The 18,371-nt window shown below is 42.7% G+C and overlaps 2 protein-coding genes and 1 pseudogene across 2 annotated transcripts in view; 2 read left to right on the top strand and 1 right to left on the bottom strand.

The window, feature by feature from the left end:
- Window positions 1-654: 654 nt before the first annotated feature.
- On the bottom strand, window positions 655-1,582 carry LOC107292883 (annotated as a pseudogene).
- Window positions 1,583-8,425: 6,843 nt separating this feature from the next.
- On the top strand, window positions 8,426-10,986 carry LOC107292882 (olfactory receptor 11G2-like). Its single transcript, XM_015822008.1, has 2 exons — window positions 8,426-8,455; window positions 10,033-10,986. Exons 1-2 carry the CDS (start codon window positions 8,426-8,428, stop codon window positions 10,984-10,986), a joined length of 984 nt encoding a protein of 327 aa, XP_015677494.1.
- Window positions 10,987-14,757: 3,771 nt separating this feature from the next.
- The window catches only part of LOC107292881 (olfactory receptor 11H6-like), a 9,778-nt gene continuing 6,164 nt past the window's right edge, over window positions 14,758-18,371 (top strand). Inside the window, exons 1-2 of the mRNA XM_015822007.1 lie at window positions 14,758-15,051; window positions 16,858-16,920. Coding sequence (XP_015677493.1) covers window positions 14,758-15,051; window positions 16,858-16,920 — 357 coding nt within the window. The remainder of the gene's footprint in view (window positions 15,052-16,857; window positions 16,921-18,371) is intronic.

The following is an 18,371-nucleotide window of genomic DNA, read 5'->3' as shown; positions in this document are numbered from 1 at the left end:
ATTCTATTAGATAGATAGATAGATAGATAGATAGATAGATAGATAGATAGATAGATAGATAGATAGATAGATAGATAGATATAGGAGATAGAGATATGTGTAGATATAAATGATAGATGGAGAGATAAATAGATACAGAGATAGGCAGAAAAACAGACAGACAGTAGAGGTAGATGATGGAAGTATATGATAGATATAGATAGGTGTGTGTGTATGTGTGTGTGAGTGAGAGAGAGACTAATAGTAATAGGAAATCTTGTGTGTGGCAAAGTTAAGCACTGGCCTTAAGCATAATACATGCCTCTAGGCCCCCAGAAACCCTGTGGTTGCAACCAAGTGCTTTTTTAAAAAAAGAAATGACCCATTTATCCAGAGGAGAGGAAAATACAAGAATAAATTGAAGTAATAGCATATTCTGAAGTGTTGGATTTGGAAAAAAGTTTGCCCTGTGTTGAATAGTTTTGGGGATTATCCAAGACCATCATGGCAACTATTCTGTGACACTGGATCTGCCACAAAATCCCAAATGTGTCCACCTAAACAGGATGATTGGTGGCTTCTGTTCTAAACATTTGAGTCTCTCTCTCTCTCTCCTCAATTGAGGATGTGCTCATCCTTAATTCCTTTTTCAGCAGTTTAAACTATTTTCGCATTTTACATAAATCTCCCTTTTCTTTTCAGCAACCTGCCCAAAGCCTCTTTCACCTGGTCATTCCTCAGGCAGTAAATAAAGGGATTTAGAAATGGGGTCATGGTGGTGTAGAAGATGGTTGCTAATTTGGTGACATCTGATTGACTTTCTCCTCCAGGAGTTAAGTAAACCCCTGCCACTGACCCATAGAAAAGGGTGACCAGTACTAGGTGGAACATGATAGTGGAGAAAGTCTTCCTTCGGTTCCCTTTCCTAGATTTTTGCATCAGTGTGAGAATCACCATGCTGTAAGAAAGCANTGACTGCAAACACGGTATTCATAAACACTTGGCAAATAAAAGGAGCTTTCCCTAATGGTGGACATGCCAAGGATAGAATTGGTCCAGGGTCACATAATAAGTGATCGATGATGTTTGAGCCACAATAGGACAACCTGGACATTAATATCACAGGGACAATGTACCACAGAAAGCCAAGGATCCAACAAGTAGCCACCAGAGCTGAGCAGATACTTTGGGACATTACTTGCAGGTAACGCAACGGATGGCAGATAGCTAAGTAGCGGTCCAAAGCCATAGCTGATAGGAAGAAGCATTCTGTGCTGCCCAGGGAGAAGAAGATGTAGAATTGAAGGAAGCAAGCCTGGAAAGAGATGTTCCCCTTTGAAGTGACCAGGTCATAAAGCATACGAGGCATGGTTGTGCTCACATAAGCCATCTCCAACCAGGAGAAGTTACTCAGGAAGACGTACATGGGAAGCCGAGCCAAGTGGGAATCTAGGAACACCAACATGATAATGACAACGTTCTCTGTCAAAGTCAGGATGTAGAGAACAGCAAAAATAATGATGAGCAGGTGATGTATCTGTTGCTGACCTCCAAAGCCCACCAAAACAAACTCTTGAACTTTGCTTTTATTGACCAACTCCATCTGGAAGGCAACAAAAGGATTCTCATTACATACCAGAAACAAGTTTCATCTTCCCATCTTTCTGTTTCCATCAAAAGGAGCTGAGCAACCACGCCATGTGACATCTGAATGGGGAGCCACCTGAACTGTCTTGAAGAATTCTAAGTCAATGTAGCTAGTCTTCCCTCCTCAGCCTTTGTGGGAATCAGCAAAGCTGGTAATGGCATTAGGGGTTGTGTCCCTGGTACTCTATGTGTGAATGTCTAGGGGACAAATTATTCTATCCCCTAGAGATTTTCCTAACTGTGTTTATAAAATAGTGGATCCTTTTCACAATTGTATCTCCTTCCCTTGTTTCCCATATAGTAAGATCCTCATTTTCTTGAATAAGCCAAGATCATTTGGTTCTATTGATTTTCATTCAAAGGTACCTCATCCAGTTTGACTCCCGGTTGACTTTACACTGATAACACTTGCCGGTATCTTATGCCTATGCAAAATGTTGATAACATCTAGCTGAAGGATCACCCCAAATATAGCATCAATATTTGGAGGAACAGATGATAATGCATTAGATGTTTGGTTATGGTAGAAAGCAGGAATGTAAGGTATTTGCCAAAGGCAAAATGATCCAGAGTCAAAAATTATGCTTGAAGGCTGATTTTAAATATTTGGACTGGGTCCATCAAATGAAACTCAAAGTAACATCCCTTTGGAGATCATTAATTCCTTCCAATTTAGGGAACTATTCCCAAAGGTGATTTTTTTAATGGGTTTTGCTTTTGCTTAATATAGAGTAAACAAACCAATATAGTGTATTATGCAGGAGCTATTTGTGAAGACCTAAAAGTCTTTTTTTTAAAAAACCACCTTCCTCCAAATATTTTGGTCACCTTCCATCATATGAAAATACTTTCTGACTATGGAAAGTTAGAGTTTGAGAGAGAAAGCATAGCTAGATCCATTTTTTTGCCATTTTTGTTTTTTCCTACAGAATCATGCGAAGGATTTTTGTTTTATTTATTTCTTAGCACGAATGTAAGAGATTTTGTGGAGTCAGGTTAAAATCCCTAATCCAGATACATCTTCCTAGAGCAGACATGTCAAACACAAGGCCCGGGGGGCAGATGCGGCCCACAAAGTGGTTTCATGTGGCCCGTGAAGCCATCCTGGAAACCGTGAGGGAACAGCCCCCGCTGCCTTTGCCCTGGCCCAGGCCGGCCAGGAGGGAGCCAATGTACAATTTTGTGGTGGCCATCTATGCTGGAACGCATTCAGTCTTAGCTCCATAAGGCCATCTGGAAACAGCAAGGAACCAGCCCCTGCCGCGTCAGCCCCACCCCCTGGGTGCATGCTGGGGAGGTGTCATCCTTTGTGAGGAATGAAAAAATGCACCATCGCCTGAAAGTGGCCAGCAAATGGCCCTCGCCTACTTCACATATCCGGCTTGATGGGCTCTGGGGGAGGGTTTCGGCAGATAAGTGCAGCTGGATGCCCCCTTGAGGAAGTGGGGCTGGGTTTGGTGCTGCGGGTGCTCAAGGGCCAGGCTGGGCATTTGACCTCTGCTGTCCAAGGCTCCCGGCAGCTCGGATCACCATCCAGCCCCCCCCCACATGGTCGGAGAGGAACAGTGAGGCTCATCCAGTGGACCAGGCCTTGGCACTTTCCCTGGTCCCACCCCCTTCTGCCAGAGACCCTCAGATCTGTTCCACTCCTGCCCAGACCCCCACAGGCACCCTTGATGTGAACGATGTAGAGCTGGCCATGCCCACCCAGTAGGCCACACCCACTCCATCCACGCCCACCCAGAAGGCCGCCCCCCAGCCACACCCCCCCAGGGTAACCGCAATGCTGATACGCCCCTCAATTAAATTGAGTTTGACACCCCTGTCCTAGAGAAAGAGTTTAGGCTTGGCTATATAGAATCAAATTGAGCAAATATCCTATTACAAGAACACTTTCCCAGGAAAGCTATATTGTCACCTTAACCATGGAACATTCAGAAGGCCAAAGAATGCTGATAGATTGGGAAAAGATACTGGAAGATGAGCAGAACTCTGAGAAAACAAAAGAAGAAAGTAATTCCCTAGAGAGAAACTACAGGTGGTCCTGGTTTAACTATCACTTCTTTGGGGACCATTCAAAGTTACAACAGCACTGAAAAAGCGGAACTTAAAAGTGGCATAAAGTTGCAGGATCTAATCTGAGTCGGCCACCAGAGGTTTAGTCTTCCAAGCTTTTGGACTCTCTAGCAGAGTGCGTGCTTTGAGCTATTCTCTGTGCAGTATTTATGTGGTGCCTAGTTGTGTGTGGCTTTTTAGTTGTTGATTGGGGGTGTTGATGGCTGGTTGCTAAGTCATTGACTGTGGTTTCCTTGTGCTGCCAAGCCCTCAGCTCCTAAGTGCCAGATAAGCTGGTGGTAAATCAGCACTCCTCTTGACTGAAGCCTGGGAAATGGATCCCTCGCCAGTCATCACATAAATACTATGCATAGAATAGCCCAGTGGTGGTGAACCTATGGCACGCGTGCCAGAGGCGGCACTCAGAGCCCTGTCTGTGGGCACGCGTGCCATGCCCCAGAGATGGCAACTGTCCCTCTTTAACCAGCCACCTGCTAACTTGCCGAGGTCCCACGTGGCCAGATGCATCCCAGCATGGCTGGTTTCCCTCCCTCTCGTCTCATCCCTCCTGGCCTCGCATGCTCTCCTTTTCCCGGGCACGACCCACTGCATCGCCTCCTCAGCTGTCGGCTGGCCGTCCAGCTCAGAGGTGGCTTCTCTGAACTACTGGTAGCGGGCTGCGGAGCCCCAGAGTGTGCCGGTCGAGGGGCTGGCAGGCTGTGGCTGCTGACGGACACTGTCGGCCCCCATGCGCTCACTGGCCTCTGTGTGCGGGGGCCGACGGTGTCAGGCAGCAGTCGTCCTGGCCCCTGCCTTGCCTTGTTACAATGGCACCCTCGCCCTGCCTCACCTTGCCTCGCCTCACCCCGCAGGATGAGCCTCCTGCCCACCGCCCCACCTGCCAGCGTCCCCCTGGATCTCCCTCAGCCCTGCCCGGCCCCCACAGGTGTACTTCCCCACGAGCAACATTGAGGTGACCACGCCCACCTTGGCCACACCCACCCAGTCTGCCATAACCACCACAGCCACGCCCATCCAGTGGGCCATGCCCACCTGGCACCCGGCGATAAATAAGTGGGTTTTGGGTTGCAGTTTGGGCACTCGGTCTCTAAAAGGTTTGCCACCACTGGAATAGCCCAAGGCACATATTTTGGTGAGAGAGAAGTTCCCCGAGGAAGGGCACCAGCATGAGTCTGAAAGCTCGGGGGACTAAATCTCTGGTCCTGGTGACCAACCCTTATTGGATCCTACAGCATTATCCTGGGACACATATATTTGCCTTCCTTCATGACACAAAGTTCCGGCTTTGCCAGCACTCCAGCAATCATGTGTTCATGATCTGGGTGCTTGACAAGTAGCTCATACTTATGATGGGTGCAGTATTCACAGCCATGTGATCATAATTTATGACCTTCCCTGCTGGCTATCAAAAGTCAATGGGGAAGCCAGCAGGAAGTTACTTGCAAGTTACTTGGGTAAGTTGCTTGCACCCTCCCCTGTTCACCAGCAATCACCTCCAGCTCTAACATGCTTATGCCATGCCTCGTGAGCCACTCATACAGCATCCTCTGCCCAGTGATACCTAAACCTGGCCCTCCTGCACTCTATGCCTTACTGTACCTGCTTGCCAACCTGGGACTTAACAACTGATGATCCTCACTTAATGATGGCTGTGGGGAGTACTGGGATTGCCATCACTAAGTGACATGGTCACTCATATGACATTGTGTTTTACCGCTTAGTGACAGAAATTCCAGTCCCAATTACTCTTGTTAATGAGGGCTACCTGCCTGTTCTTTCAAAGCCATATTATCTTTGTAGTCAAGGCTCAGCTGTATTTTACATTGAACTTCTGTTCGGTATTGCAAGATCCTTGAATACATCTCCTATCATATTCTTAATACAATGGTATCAACTTGCCACCTTGTTTTATGTTTCATTTATTTTGTAAAAAGATGAGAGCAGATGGTTTTCCAACAGCCACAATTATACGAGATGACCAGGAAGAGCTGGAGGGCAGGGTCAAACATGTCATCAGTTTAGAGTTGTTCCGCTCCCGCAAGGGACCTAAATCCCCCCTCTTGAATTTCATTAGCAGAGAAAGATTCTTGTGTATAGATAATGTGTCATAAACCTGAAGTGCTTTAACTGAACTCCTGTTCCAGATTACTTGTGCCCGACAGCAATATTAAATTGAGCTGAAACATCTGCAGATGATTAAACACACGAGGCAAGCATATAACATCACTACTTGGATCCGTTCATAAACACCATCATATCTCTCCATAAAATGTAACCTCAGAATATAGCGTATACTTAGTCAAAATGTCACAATATCAAGCTCTTAAAAAGAAACAGCCATGTTTTGTAAGCACCTGTTAGCAAAGGTAAAGATGCCCTCAAATGCACTCTTAACCAGACCTCATTTCTCTTTAGCCCTCTGCCAAGTGACCCATACCTTCTGCTTCTTGGACTAGCTGCCACCTCATCATTTCTTATTTGGCATCCTCCCCTCTGACTCCAGGATATGTGTCTGAGAGAAGGCTCCCACTTCTGGTGTTACTTTCTTACTTAGTAAATAAATAAACAAATCTCTCCCCATGCTACACAACATCAAAAAGTATCAGTCTTCCTTTGATGGAATGTGCAGCTGAAGAAGGAGTAGGAGAGGGGGGATTTTGGCAATAATACTATGACTTTCCAGGGAGGAGATAGCATATTCCAGATAGGGGCCTAAGACATCAGACTGCACAGTCCTGAACTGGATGAGGGAGGGAGGGAAAGGATTAGGGTAGCCACACTGTAGAATCTCCCAGGTTATATCTATTCTGTTAGAAGACTTTAGTCTGGCAAGATTCTGTCTATTAGGTAGAAGCAAATTAAAAGCTGAACCCAACTGGACCTCACCGTGCCATTTTTGCACTTAGGCATGACTCTCCCCACATGCATTGAACGCAAACCAATCTCATAAGAGATAGAGAAAATAAAATGTTATTAAAAAGGATTTACAATGTGGAAAAACCTTTAGGTTTCAGTGTTGATAGGTAGGCAATCAACCTTGGAAAATATAGAGTACTGTTCTGATTAAGACATCCAGCACGTGCAAATGAATGGGACAAGAGCAAGAATTCAACAGAATACATAGAAGTTCTTTTATTTAAAAAAGTTTTATTTTTATTAGGAGTAAAAAAAAGGTTTAGAAAATTCCGATCCATTGTAAGATGGTGCTAATCTGAGACCAATGAAAGAAAACTGTTTTTGAAAAAGACCAGCAGCATAAGTTTCTTGAAAATTTGTGTTAAACTGATTGAAAATATTTTAAAATTATGCAGTGAAAGTAAATAGGCAAAGACGGATGGCCTAGGGCAGTGATGGCGAACCTTTTAGAGACTGAGTGCCCTAAAAATAGCCCCACCCCCACCCTGGCCCCTGCTCCACCCCTGTCCCACCCACTCTGCCCCTGCCTGCCCCCAGCTCCGCCTCTGGTCCCACCCACTCTGCCCCCACCTGCCCTGCTCCCACTCCATCCCCGCCCACCCGCAGGGCCACCCACCGCCTCCACTGCCAGCCGCAGATCGCCCAGGTGACCCAGCAGCACCATGGTGGCCACGCCCTCTGCCCGCACCTTGCAGCATCAACTGCGCGTGATGGGACATGAGGGTGGAGTCTTGTCCCTGCTGCCCGGCTGCCATGTCCTTGGTTGCGCTGCTCTGCACGGGCCGTGCCTGGGTACGACTCTCCTCCGGGGCGGCTGTTATGGGAGAAGGGAACCGTGGAGGGAGGCGGGGCTGGGATGATGGCATGCGTGCCCACAGACAGGGCTCTGAGTGCCGCCTCTGGCACGCGTGCCATAGGTTCGCCACCACTGACCTAGGGAGAATTAGTCTTTTCCTATGGGATAAATTGACAAACCTTCTCACTTAAAGAAAAACAAATTGGGACGGGGAATATGGAGTTAGAATACGGAGGAAAAGACTGTCTCTCACTCTTTAATTTTAATCCCTCCTTTTTCCACTCCAAAACTGCCAAATAAACAGGAGAGAAAAGGATACATCCTAATTTCACTTTATCACTCTCTGTGGACAGGACCCTCCTGAGACCTTAAATAATGAAAATGTGGTGCCAGGTTGCTTTTATTGGTGAGCATAAAGGGGAAGCTGGCTGGATTTGCAGAGAATTCTTCCAAATCTGGTAGTGTTTGTAGGTTTGCATTAGTGTTTTTTCCCCCCACTATGTGACCTTCTTTTCTTTTAATCTCTAAATCCAATTGCCCTTCTATCCTTGAATCATGAAAAAAAAAAAAGAACTGTGGATGGACGTGCAAATAAACTCAGCTCTCTCTAACCTATCAATTCTTCTTCAAGAGCTGAAGAAAGAGCCCTCAGTTGATCCTTAAGGAAGTAGCAACCTTTACTTAAGTTTAGGAGAAGGAAAAGAGAGGAAAGGTAAACATCAGTATTTAAAATATTGATCTGTAGACCTGGCAAACTTGAAAAACTACATACATTGAGGCAGTAGGTTTGATCCTTCTGGGGAAGGTCTAGTTACCTGGTTACTAGAAGTCAGCTCTGAGCTGATAGCAGATAATAAGTAAGTTTGAAACAAAGATCATAGGAATCAAAACATATACCTTGTTACACAAGTGTTTCTCTATATAAAATAAAGACTAATACTACTATTACTTTTCTCCTCATATGTAATTTACTTGTGCCCCAGATCTGCACATATGAAATTAGCATGACAGATGTCATCTTGGGATGCCTCCGAACCTGTGGTAAGGAATTCTGATTTATACATTTTAAGGACTATTTCAGGAAAAATCAATCCAGATTTTTGAAAGAATGATGTTGGACTGTGGTTCCTGGTAGCGAAACTGGTGAGAAGTGTGTCTGATGGACAAAAATTAACGAGAAGCTGTGGTCTGATGGGGGAAGTTAGCTTGGGTAGATTGTATAACATTGCAGTGACAGGAAATGAGTTTAGGAGTTGTCTAGAAAACATAGGTGATGGGACAACTGTATAGTTGTGTATATTTATCGTGGTTTTTATTATCGCCTGTTCACCACCCTGAGTCCCGTAAGGGAGATAGGGCGGTATATAAATTCAATAAATAACAATAAAATAATAATAATAGGATAAACTCCACCTTTAAATTTTTTATCACTCCAAAGCCCACTTCCCCCTTTTTGTTTTCTAGAGATATGTTCTCAAATCTTTGATGAACTCTCCAACTTTTCTTTTTTTACAAGGGTTCCTGCCTTGTGAGTAGCTAACTGTCACAGAGACACTAATATTCATCCAATAATAGTCTACTGGGTGGTGATTAGACGAACAGCCTAACAGGCATGCCAGAAGAAATTGCCTGTCTGAATTTAGAAGTGGAGAACATCAACAGAGAGTTTTCAGGCTAGTGAGCACAGCTTCCAGTCAGGTTTGGTCCATAACGGTCTTGGACTATCTGTAGACATGGACTTCAGCTCCCAGAATTGTGCAGCTATCATTGCAATTATTGATAATTCTGAAACTTGAAGTCCATATATCTGGAGACCACCCAGTTTGTGGAAGGGGATCGTAGCATGGCTTCTCTGAGATCATTTTACCATGAAGGGACATTTATTCATGTTTGGTGGACATGGAAGAAAGCTAGAAAAAATGCATTGCATTTAATAATACAGAATATTTTAAAGATGAATATATAATTAAAAGCAGAGACTTTTCTTTTGGGACTGATGGATAAGGAGAGGGGAAAAACCCATGAAACTTTGTTTTTGTACACGAAATTTATGATGCGATTGTTATATTAACAAATGTGGAAAGATTCAGTTTTAGCCACAATGCTGGTCTGAGTGATGAAGATGATGCAGTTGCTGAGAGGACTCATGTCTTTACTGTCTCTCTGTTTTACTGAGAGACAGTAAAGGCATCTAAATTCAATGCAGATTGGAAACTCTTTATTGACTTTTTGCATGAAACTGGAAAAAAAAAATGAAATGATGATTATGATGTTTAGAACAAAAAATAGATCAGAGATAAAATGTAAGTAAAGTTGTAACCATATAGTAAGAGGTTAATGTAGATTTATACTTATAACTGCTGTAAAAGAAAATCAGGAGTCATTTCTTTGTATTTTTCTTTCTTTTCTCCATATTGATTTCTCCTCCCTCCCTCCCTCCCTCCCTCCCTCCNTCTTTCTTTCTTTCTTTCTTTCCTTCCTTCCTTCCTCCCTCCCTCCCTCCCTTCCTTTTCTTCTAAATATTAGGTGTTAGTTCTAACTTTCATCTTAACGATTTAATCAAATTCTATTTTTTAAAAAATCAAGTCGATCATTTTCCCAATGTGTGATTCTCCTAGCAACAGAGGCACCACCCTTTGGACCAAGTCAACCATACCAGGGTGATGACAGGCTTTGTCCTTCTAGGCTTCCCATCCCTTTCGCCCTCCTTCCAGCTGCTCCTATGCTCCCTACTTTCCATCTGCTACGCCTTCACCTTGGTGGGGAACCTCTGCATCGTGTGGGCTGTTCTCTTGGACTCTCGACTCAGCCGCCTGCCCATGTATATCCTCCTGGGAAACTTTTCGGGTCTAGAGATGTGCTACGTAACCACCACGGTACCCAGGATGCTCTTCGATTTGGCCTCTCCACTGCCGGGTGTCATCTCTTTCCATGGCTGTTTTCTCCAGTTCTATTTTTTCTTTTCTATGGGGACCACCGAAAGCTTCCTTCTTGCTGCAATGGCCCTAGACCGATACTTGGCCATCTGCCACCCACTGAGATACCCACTGCTGATGTCTCAAAGGTTCTGCTGCATCCTGGCTGCTTCCTGTTGGGCCTCTGGCTTTCTCTGGTTTCTGGCACCCATCATTTTGATTTCCCAGCTCCATTTCTGTGGCTCCAATGTCCTCGATCACTTTATCTGTGACCCAGGGCCGCTGTTGGCCTCTTCATGCACTCCAGCCCCAGGCACAGAACTGGCCTTCTACAGCCTCAGCTCCATCGCTATTTTTGGTGTGTTCCTCTTCATTGTTTGCTCCTATGCTACTCTCCTCTGGACGGTAATGAGGCTCCCTTCAAACACTGGGAGACGGAAGGCATTTTCCACGTGTACCTCACATGCGATAGTGGTAAGCCTTTTCTATGGCTCCATCATGGTCACTTATGTAGTCCCTGAAGCTTCAGGAGGAAGCAACAAAGTGGTGACCCTTTTCTATTCGGTGCTGACCCCCTTGCTCAATCCACTCATCTACAGCTTGAGGAACAAGAAGATGAAAGATGCTATAAAAAGAACACTGTTCCCGGAAAATTAGGATTCGTGGATTCATTGGTCTAGACCTTGGTCAAGAGATCAGGGCCTTTTCCCTTCTAAGATCTTTTATAGTTGAAAGTAAATCGTTCTTATGATTTTTGAAGTACAAAAATAAGCCAAACAATGAAGAACTAGAGTACAATGAAAGTATGCTCTTAGTTTAAATACTATTGTGGGATATACAAAAGCATGATCCTTAAAGAACAGACATTCCTGTTCTTTAAAATCATACTTTTGTATATTTCACAATAACTGTGGAATTTTTAATTGTAATTTGTATTTATGGTGTTCATAATTTTCAGTTTTTCAACCTCAATCTGTTCATTGGTAGTAAGAAGGTTTTACCATTTCTGTGAATAATATTGCTGCTAATAAATTATATTGTCTTGAAGCCAAGCAAATATTGGATGGCTATTCTAGCTTGATGAAGGAAAATATTCAGGGGATGATGAAATTAAATGTTAATTAAATCTAACTTAATTTTTCTTTTGAATCGTGGGGGGGGGGGGGTTGGCCTTTGGCCAGAAAAAGCAGTATATCTACTTTATGAAATGTAATAATCTAGGCCAGGGGTAGGCAACCTTGGCTCTTTTATGACTCGTGGACTTCAATTTGCAGAATTCCTGAGGCAGTCATGCTGGCTCAGGAATTCTGGGAGTTGAAGTCCACGAGTCATAAAAGAGCCAAGGTTTCCTACCCCTGATCTAGGCTATGAAACTGGTTCTAAAAACTGTTGAAAAGCAGATAAATTAAATAATGAAAGGTTTCTGTGATCTACATTATCAAATGTAATAATCTAGGCTATGAAACCAGTTCTAGAAAACTGTTGAAAAGCAGATAAATTAAATAATGAAAGGTTTCTATCTATCTGTTTTTGGGTGTGTTGTGAATTGTTATTAGCCATCCAGGTTTATATAAGTAAAATCAGAGAGGAGCATATATATATTTCAAATACCAATTGGAGAGAATATTTATAGCTCAGGCTTTAACTGTTGGGTCCTTGGTGCTCTCTGAGCTTGGTGGTTTTCTTACAGATATTTCATTACACAATTAGGTAACATCATCATTTCTACCATTACTTCTTACGATTTCTTACCTGACATCCCCCTCACTAATCCCGACATATGTGTATGCGAGAGACCGCCTGTGTAATTTTCTGACATAGTAATTGCTAAATAAGTACATAAATAAATTAAATACTGTAGCATCAAGTTCAAGCTGTATGGCAGTGGTTCTCAACCTTTTTAATGCTGCGACCCCAACTGGTTGTAAGTCGAGGACTAAACCGGTCGTAAGTCGAGGACTAAACCGGTCGTAAGTCGAGGACTACCCAACCGGTCGTAAGTCGAGGACTTTCCCTGCCCGGGAGCGCTGCACATGCGTGGTTCCGCCCCCTGTGCCGGCCGAGGCGTAGCTGGCAAGCGGCAGAGATGGAGCAGGCCGACCACCAGCTGGCCCAGCCCAAGGGAGGTAAGGCACCCACCGGAAAATGGAAAAAAAAATGGCGGACAAAAAAAAATGGCGGACAGCCTTGCTTGGCGACCCCCATGAAATGGTCGATCGACCCCAAATGGGGTCCCGACCCACAGGTTGAGAACCACTGCTGTATGGCATCAAAAGGTATCAGATTTTCTGAAGAAGGACTGAGGGAAAATGTCAGAAGTAGCACCATGGCTTCCCAAGGAAGAGGCAGCACATTTCAGAAAGGGGCCCAAGACAAGATGTCTGTGGAGATTCTCAGTCATCCAGGTCATGGTTGTCCCTCGTGCTTTTTCACGAGGTAACTGGATTTTCTTGTTTTTCTTTGAAGATGTTTTGCTTCTCATCCAAGAATCTTTTTCAGCTCTGACTGGATGGTGATGATCCTTCCATTCCCCACTGTCTAGTCAGAGCTGAAGAAGCTTCTTGCACAAGAAGCGAAATGTCTTCAAAGAGAAAAGAGAAAAGTCCACTTGCCTTGTGAAAAAGGACCTTTGGGAAAAGATTCAGAGTAACCACACCATAGTATCTCCCAGGGCATAACTATAAGCTTAGAAAGTTATAACTTTAGTGTGACAAGATTTTGTCTATTTGTTGTAAGGAAATAAAGAACTGGAGCTGGTTGACTCTCACTGTGTTGTTCCTGTGCTTAGATCTGACTATTTCCACTCCCATTGGATATAAACCAAATTCACAAGAGATAGAGAAAATAAAACATCATTTAAAAGAAGGGTTTAAAATATGGAAAACATTTAGCTTTAAATGTTGGAATGCAGGGAATCAACCTTGGGAAAGATAACTGAGAATGTTGTCTATGACAAGTGCTCTTGAATGTTTCTTTTGGTTTTACTTGTCAAATGGACCAGCTCATTCATGAACTGTTGGCTTTAGGTTTCTGAGGTCCAACCAAGAACTGTTGTTCATAAAATATGGTTTCTACTTTGGTCTCTTCTACAAAAGCAACTACACTGTTGTTTAGCAAACAAGCCATGGTTGAGCTATCTAGACCTTATCATAAAGTATCGACATGATGTAAGGATGAGCCAAAAACCTATTTGGGGACTATATAGTGACTGAAAATTAATTGGATCCTGTGACTACTATGTTGACATTGCAATGCAGGATCAAAATACGAACATGTCAACTTCATTGTTCCTAAGTGAAGAGTGGCTTCAAACTATTGAGTTCCAATAGTTTGAAGTTCTGGAATACTGTATCCAGTTTTGGTGACCACATTGCAAAAAAAATATTGAGACTTTGGAAAAAGTGCAAAGAAGAGCAACTAAGATGATCAAAGGTTTGGAGACGAAAACACATGAAGAACAGTTGCAGGATTTCGGTTTGGCTAGTCTAGAGAAAAGAAGGACTAGGGAGGACATGATAGCAGTACTCCAGTATTTGAGAGGTTGTCTCAAAGAGGAAGGGGTCAACTTATTTTCCAAAGTACCCGACAGCAGGACAAGAAACAATGGATGGAAACTAATCAAGGAGAGAAGCATCTTGGAATTAAGGAAAAACTTCCAAACAGTGAAGACAATTAACTTGCCACCAGAAGTTGTGGGTTCTTCATCACTGGAGGTTTTTAAGAAGAGACTAGCTAGCCATTTGTCTGAAATGGTATAGGGTCTCCTACTTGAGCAGGAGGTTGGATTAGGAGACCTCCAAGATCTCTTTCAACTCCATTTTGATTGAGTGAGCACATTCATATAGAGGGGAAAAAAATCTCTTGTTAAAATTTCATATAGAAACAGTTCTGTTTTGGTAAGTGATTTTCATTATAGGAAGAACTTTGAAGCAACTGATTTATCTGTGGAAATTGCTGATAAAAACCAATCAATTAAGTAAATTCCAATTACCACATTGTTTTTACTTTTAAAACAATTGCAGAAGTTTTGCCAACCCCAAAATAATAATTGCAATTGTCCCCTGCCCAGAGAACTCTATTTGATAGGGTAAATGAGAAGTATATTTGCTTGTGAAGTCAATTTAACTTTCTGTGGGCTTATTAAATAGAAGGTATAACAACAGGACAACTGAAACAAATAATGGCATTGGTAAAAACCTCAGTGAAAACAGAAAAACAACACAAAACCAAACAAAAGAAAAGAAAAAAACACACACCACACATCTTCATCCCCTTTTTCATCCTGGAAGTGTGTGCAGCCCTTTGAGATAGGACAGGTCATGAAACATGCATTGCAAGAATTATAGGAATGTTATTTTATTTTTGTAAGATCTTATAACTGAACATGAGAGCATGCCAGAATTTCTCATTCTACATTCCTGTACAGAGATGGACTTGCAAGCAGTTGCTTCTACAAGATTAGGACCAAATATTTTAGAGCAGGTCAGTCTGCAGTCAACACAAATGCCTCAAGTTGTACCTCCAAACCAATTGGCGATTAATTCAAACTGGGAATTTGCTACCACAAGATGTAGTGCTGGTACTACCTACGTTGGCTTCAGAAAAGGGTGGACCTTTTGGAAGTTATGGGAAACATTGGTTATTAGCCTGGATGGAAGTGGGACTGCCTCTAAAGGACATCTGCTGAAAGACTTGTGGATTTTTTGCCATTGGTTGGCCACTGTGAGAACAGACTCCAGGACTAGATGGACCAGGATAGGTCACAAAGGGCTCTGCTCATGTTCTTGACTAGGAATAAAGGTAAAAGTTTCCCTGTCTAGTCATGTCTGACTCTCTGTTTCTTGGCCAGAAAACATTTCTGTGGTCATGTGGCCAGCATGGCAATTCAGCAAAGGTGCATGGAACACTGTTACTTTCTCACCAAAGTGGTATTTATTCATCTGCTCGCATTTGCATGCTTTCGAACTGTTAGATGGACAGGAGCTGGAGTAAGCAATGGGAGCCCACCCCATTGTGAGGTGCTTGGGTCTCAAACCTGAGCTGTCAGCTTTCCAGCCGACAAGCTCAGCATCTTTAACCAGTGAGCCATCATACCCCCTTCTTAACTAGTACACAGGCCACAACCTCAGTGTTCTGTGCTCCCAATACCAAGAGGCAGTTAAGAACATGGCCATCACATTTTGAACCTCTTAAAGTTTCTGAATAGTGCTAAAAAGCAGCCCCACATAAGATATACTGCTCAAAAAAATAAAGGGAACATTTTAACATGGAACTGAAGGAGTTTGCATTCCCTTGATTTTTTTGAGCAGTATATATTGTAGAAATCCAACCAGATAGTAATGAAGGTGTGAGCTACTCTAAGTCTTCCTGTCGTTCTGTTGTCCTCTTGGGCTACAATGGTCAGGGTTCTCAGCCAGAAGGACTCATGCATCTGACCACAGCTGCTACTAAACAAATGAAAACATCCCAAGTTCACTTTCTCTTCTCAAGAGAGAGAAAACCCTCTCGAGACCTTAAATAATGGAAATACAATGTCAGATTTCTTTTATTGGTGAACTCTTCATAATGGAGATGTTGGGTGGATTTGCAGAGAAATCTTCCAAATCAGGTAAGGTTTATGGGTTTGCATTGCTGTTTTTTCTACTAACTAACCTTCTTATGTTCTAATCAATAAATCCAATTGTTCTACCATCCTTGAATCATTAAAAAATGTAACTGTGGATGGACTTCCAAATTAACACAACTCTGTAACCTACTAATTCTTCTTTTAGAGCTGAAGAAGGAATCTTCTTCACCCTTGATCTAAAGGAAGTTTTAACCTTTCCTTATGTTTAGGAGAAGGAATAGAGAGAAAAAGTAAATTTTAGTATATCAAACATTGCACTTGTTGAGCTGAAAAACTTGAAAAACTCATATAGATGTAAAGCTACATACAGTGAAACAATAAGTTTGATTCATCTGGAGAAGATCTAGTTATATGGTCTAGTTATATGAACTTGATGGCAGCCAATCATTATGCTTAAATCAAAGACATTTGATCTTAGGAACCAATACATGTATGATGTTATGCGAGTGTTTCTGCATATAAAATAAAGATTACTACCTCTTCTTTTCTCTTCTCTAATTTCCTTGTGCCCCAGATCTGCACATATGAAATTAGCATGACAGATGTCATCCTGGGATATCTCCGAACCTGTGGTAAGGAATTCTGATTTATAAATGTTAAGGACTATTTCAGGAACAATCAATCCAGAATTTTGAAAGAATGATGTTGGACTGTAGGTCCTGCTAGTGAAACTGGTGAGATGTGTGTCAGATGGACAAAAACTAGTGAGAAGCTGTGGTTTGATGGACATGATGGGTTGGGGAAAGTTAGCTTGGATAGAATGTATAACATTGCAGTGACAGTTAGGAAATGAGTTTAGGAGTTGTCTAGAAAACATAGATGATGGGACAACTGTTTAGGATAAACTCCACCTTTAAATTCTTTATCACTCCAAAACCCACTTCCCTCTTTTTGCTTTCTAGAGATATATTCTTAAGCCTTTGAGGAACTCTCCAACTTTTCTTTTTTACAAGGGTTTCTGCCCTGTGAGTAGCTAACGGTCACAGAGACATTAATATTCATCCAATAATAGTCTACTGGGTGGTGGTTAGATGCAAGCATGCCAAAAGAAAATGCCTGTCTGAATTTAGAAGTGGAGAACATCAACAGAGAATTTTCAGGCCAGTGATCATAGCTTCCAGCCAGGGTTGATCCATAATGGTCTTGGACTACCTGTAGACATGGACTTCAGCTTCCAGAATTGTGCAGCTATCATTGCAATTACTGAGAATCTGAAACTTGAAGTCCATATATCTGGAGGCCACCCAGTTTGTGGAAGGGGATTGTAGCATGGCTTCTCTGAGATCATTTTTACCATGAAGGGACATTTATTCATGTTTGGTGGACATGGAAGAAAGCTAAAAAAAATGCATTGCATTTAATAATACAGAACATTTTAAGGATGAATATATAATTAAAAGCAGAGACTTTTCTTTTGGGACTGATGGATAAGGAGAGGGAAAAAAACCATGAAACTTTGTTTTATTTTTTTGCAATTACTGAGAATTCTGAAATTTGAAGTCCATAACAACTATATAGGATAAACTCCACTTTTAATTATCACTCCAAAATCCAGATCCCTCTTTTTGCTTTCTAGAGATACATTCTCAAGTCTTTAAGGACTCTTTCAGATACAATCAATCCTGATTCTTCAAAGAGTGATATTGGACTATAAATGGTGTGAAACTGGTGGGACACGTTTCAATCTGTAATCTGATGGACAGTAATGGATCAGGAGAATGTTGGTAGAAAGTTGTCTGATAACATTGCAGTGATAGTTAAGGAAATGAGTTTGGGAACTCCCTAGAAAATGTGGGTGATGGGACAACTATAACAGGATAATGCCCAAAGAAGGTTGATAAGGATGATTCAGGACCCAATTTCTATGAATCAGAAGGACCTGGCCATGTTTAGCCTGGACAAATGATGTCTGAGGGACAATGTGATAATGCTCTTCAAGCATCCAAAAGATGCTTGATATTTGTTCCCTCTTGTTTCACAGCACAGGATTCAGAGTGACAGATTTAAGCCTCAGAGATGCAGTTTGGATTAAATGTTAGACAAAATTAGTAATGGTAAGAGCAATTCAGTGGTGATATCCGTCATCTTGAAAGAAGATGGGCTCTCCTTCATTGGAGGTGCTCAAAGAATTCTCAACATCCATCTGCTGGGATGCATAATTTGGATTCCTGGATTAAACAGATGTTGGACTCAGTGGTCTATGTGAAGTTATGATCCTGGGGACTTCCGGTGGCAGGCTCCTTCGCTGGACGCAGCTGTTTGCTGCTCCCGCCTGTTTCCGCGTAAAAGCCGGTTTGACAGCCTGCATCAGCTGTCAAACGGCTTGATACCTTTCCCCTGGGCATAGGGGGAAAGGTGAGCTGCCCGAGGTAGGAGTTGAGTTCCCGAGTCGTCCCTTGTGGACGATGTAGGTGAG

Source organism: Protobothrops mucrosquamatus, unplaced genomic scaffold (assembly GCF_001527695.2).
Source record: "Protobothrops mucrosquamatus isolate PMUCROS unplaced genomic scaffold, P.Mucros_1.0 scaffold1441, whole genome shotgun sequence".
Classification (NCBI taxonomy): domain Eukaryota; kingdom Metazoa; phylum Chordata; class Lepidosauria; order Squamata; family Viperidae; genus Protobothrops; species Protobothrops mucrosquamatus.
Note: the sequence above shows the minus strand (reverse complement) of the source record. Positions and strands in the feature narration are given on the sequence as shown.

Bases quoted from the DNA above. Each gene is read 5' to 3' on its own strand.
- LOC107292882 (XM_015822008.1), top strand. From the start codon at position 8,426: ATGTCATCTTGGGATGCCTCCGAACCTGTG. The intron at 8,456-10,032 runs GTAAGGAATTCT...TGATTCTCCTAG, and splicing joins GGGATGCCTCCGAACCTGTG to CAACAGAGGCACCACCCTTT.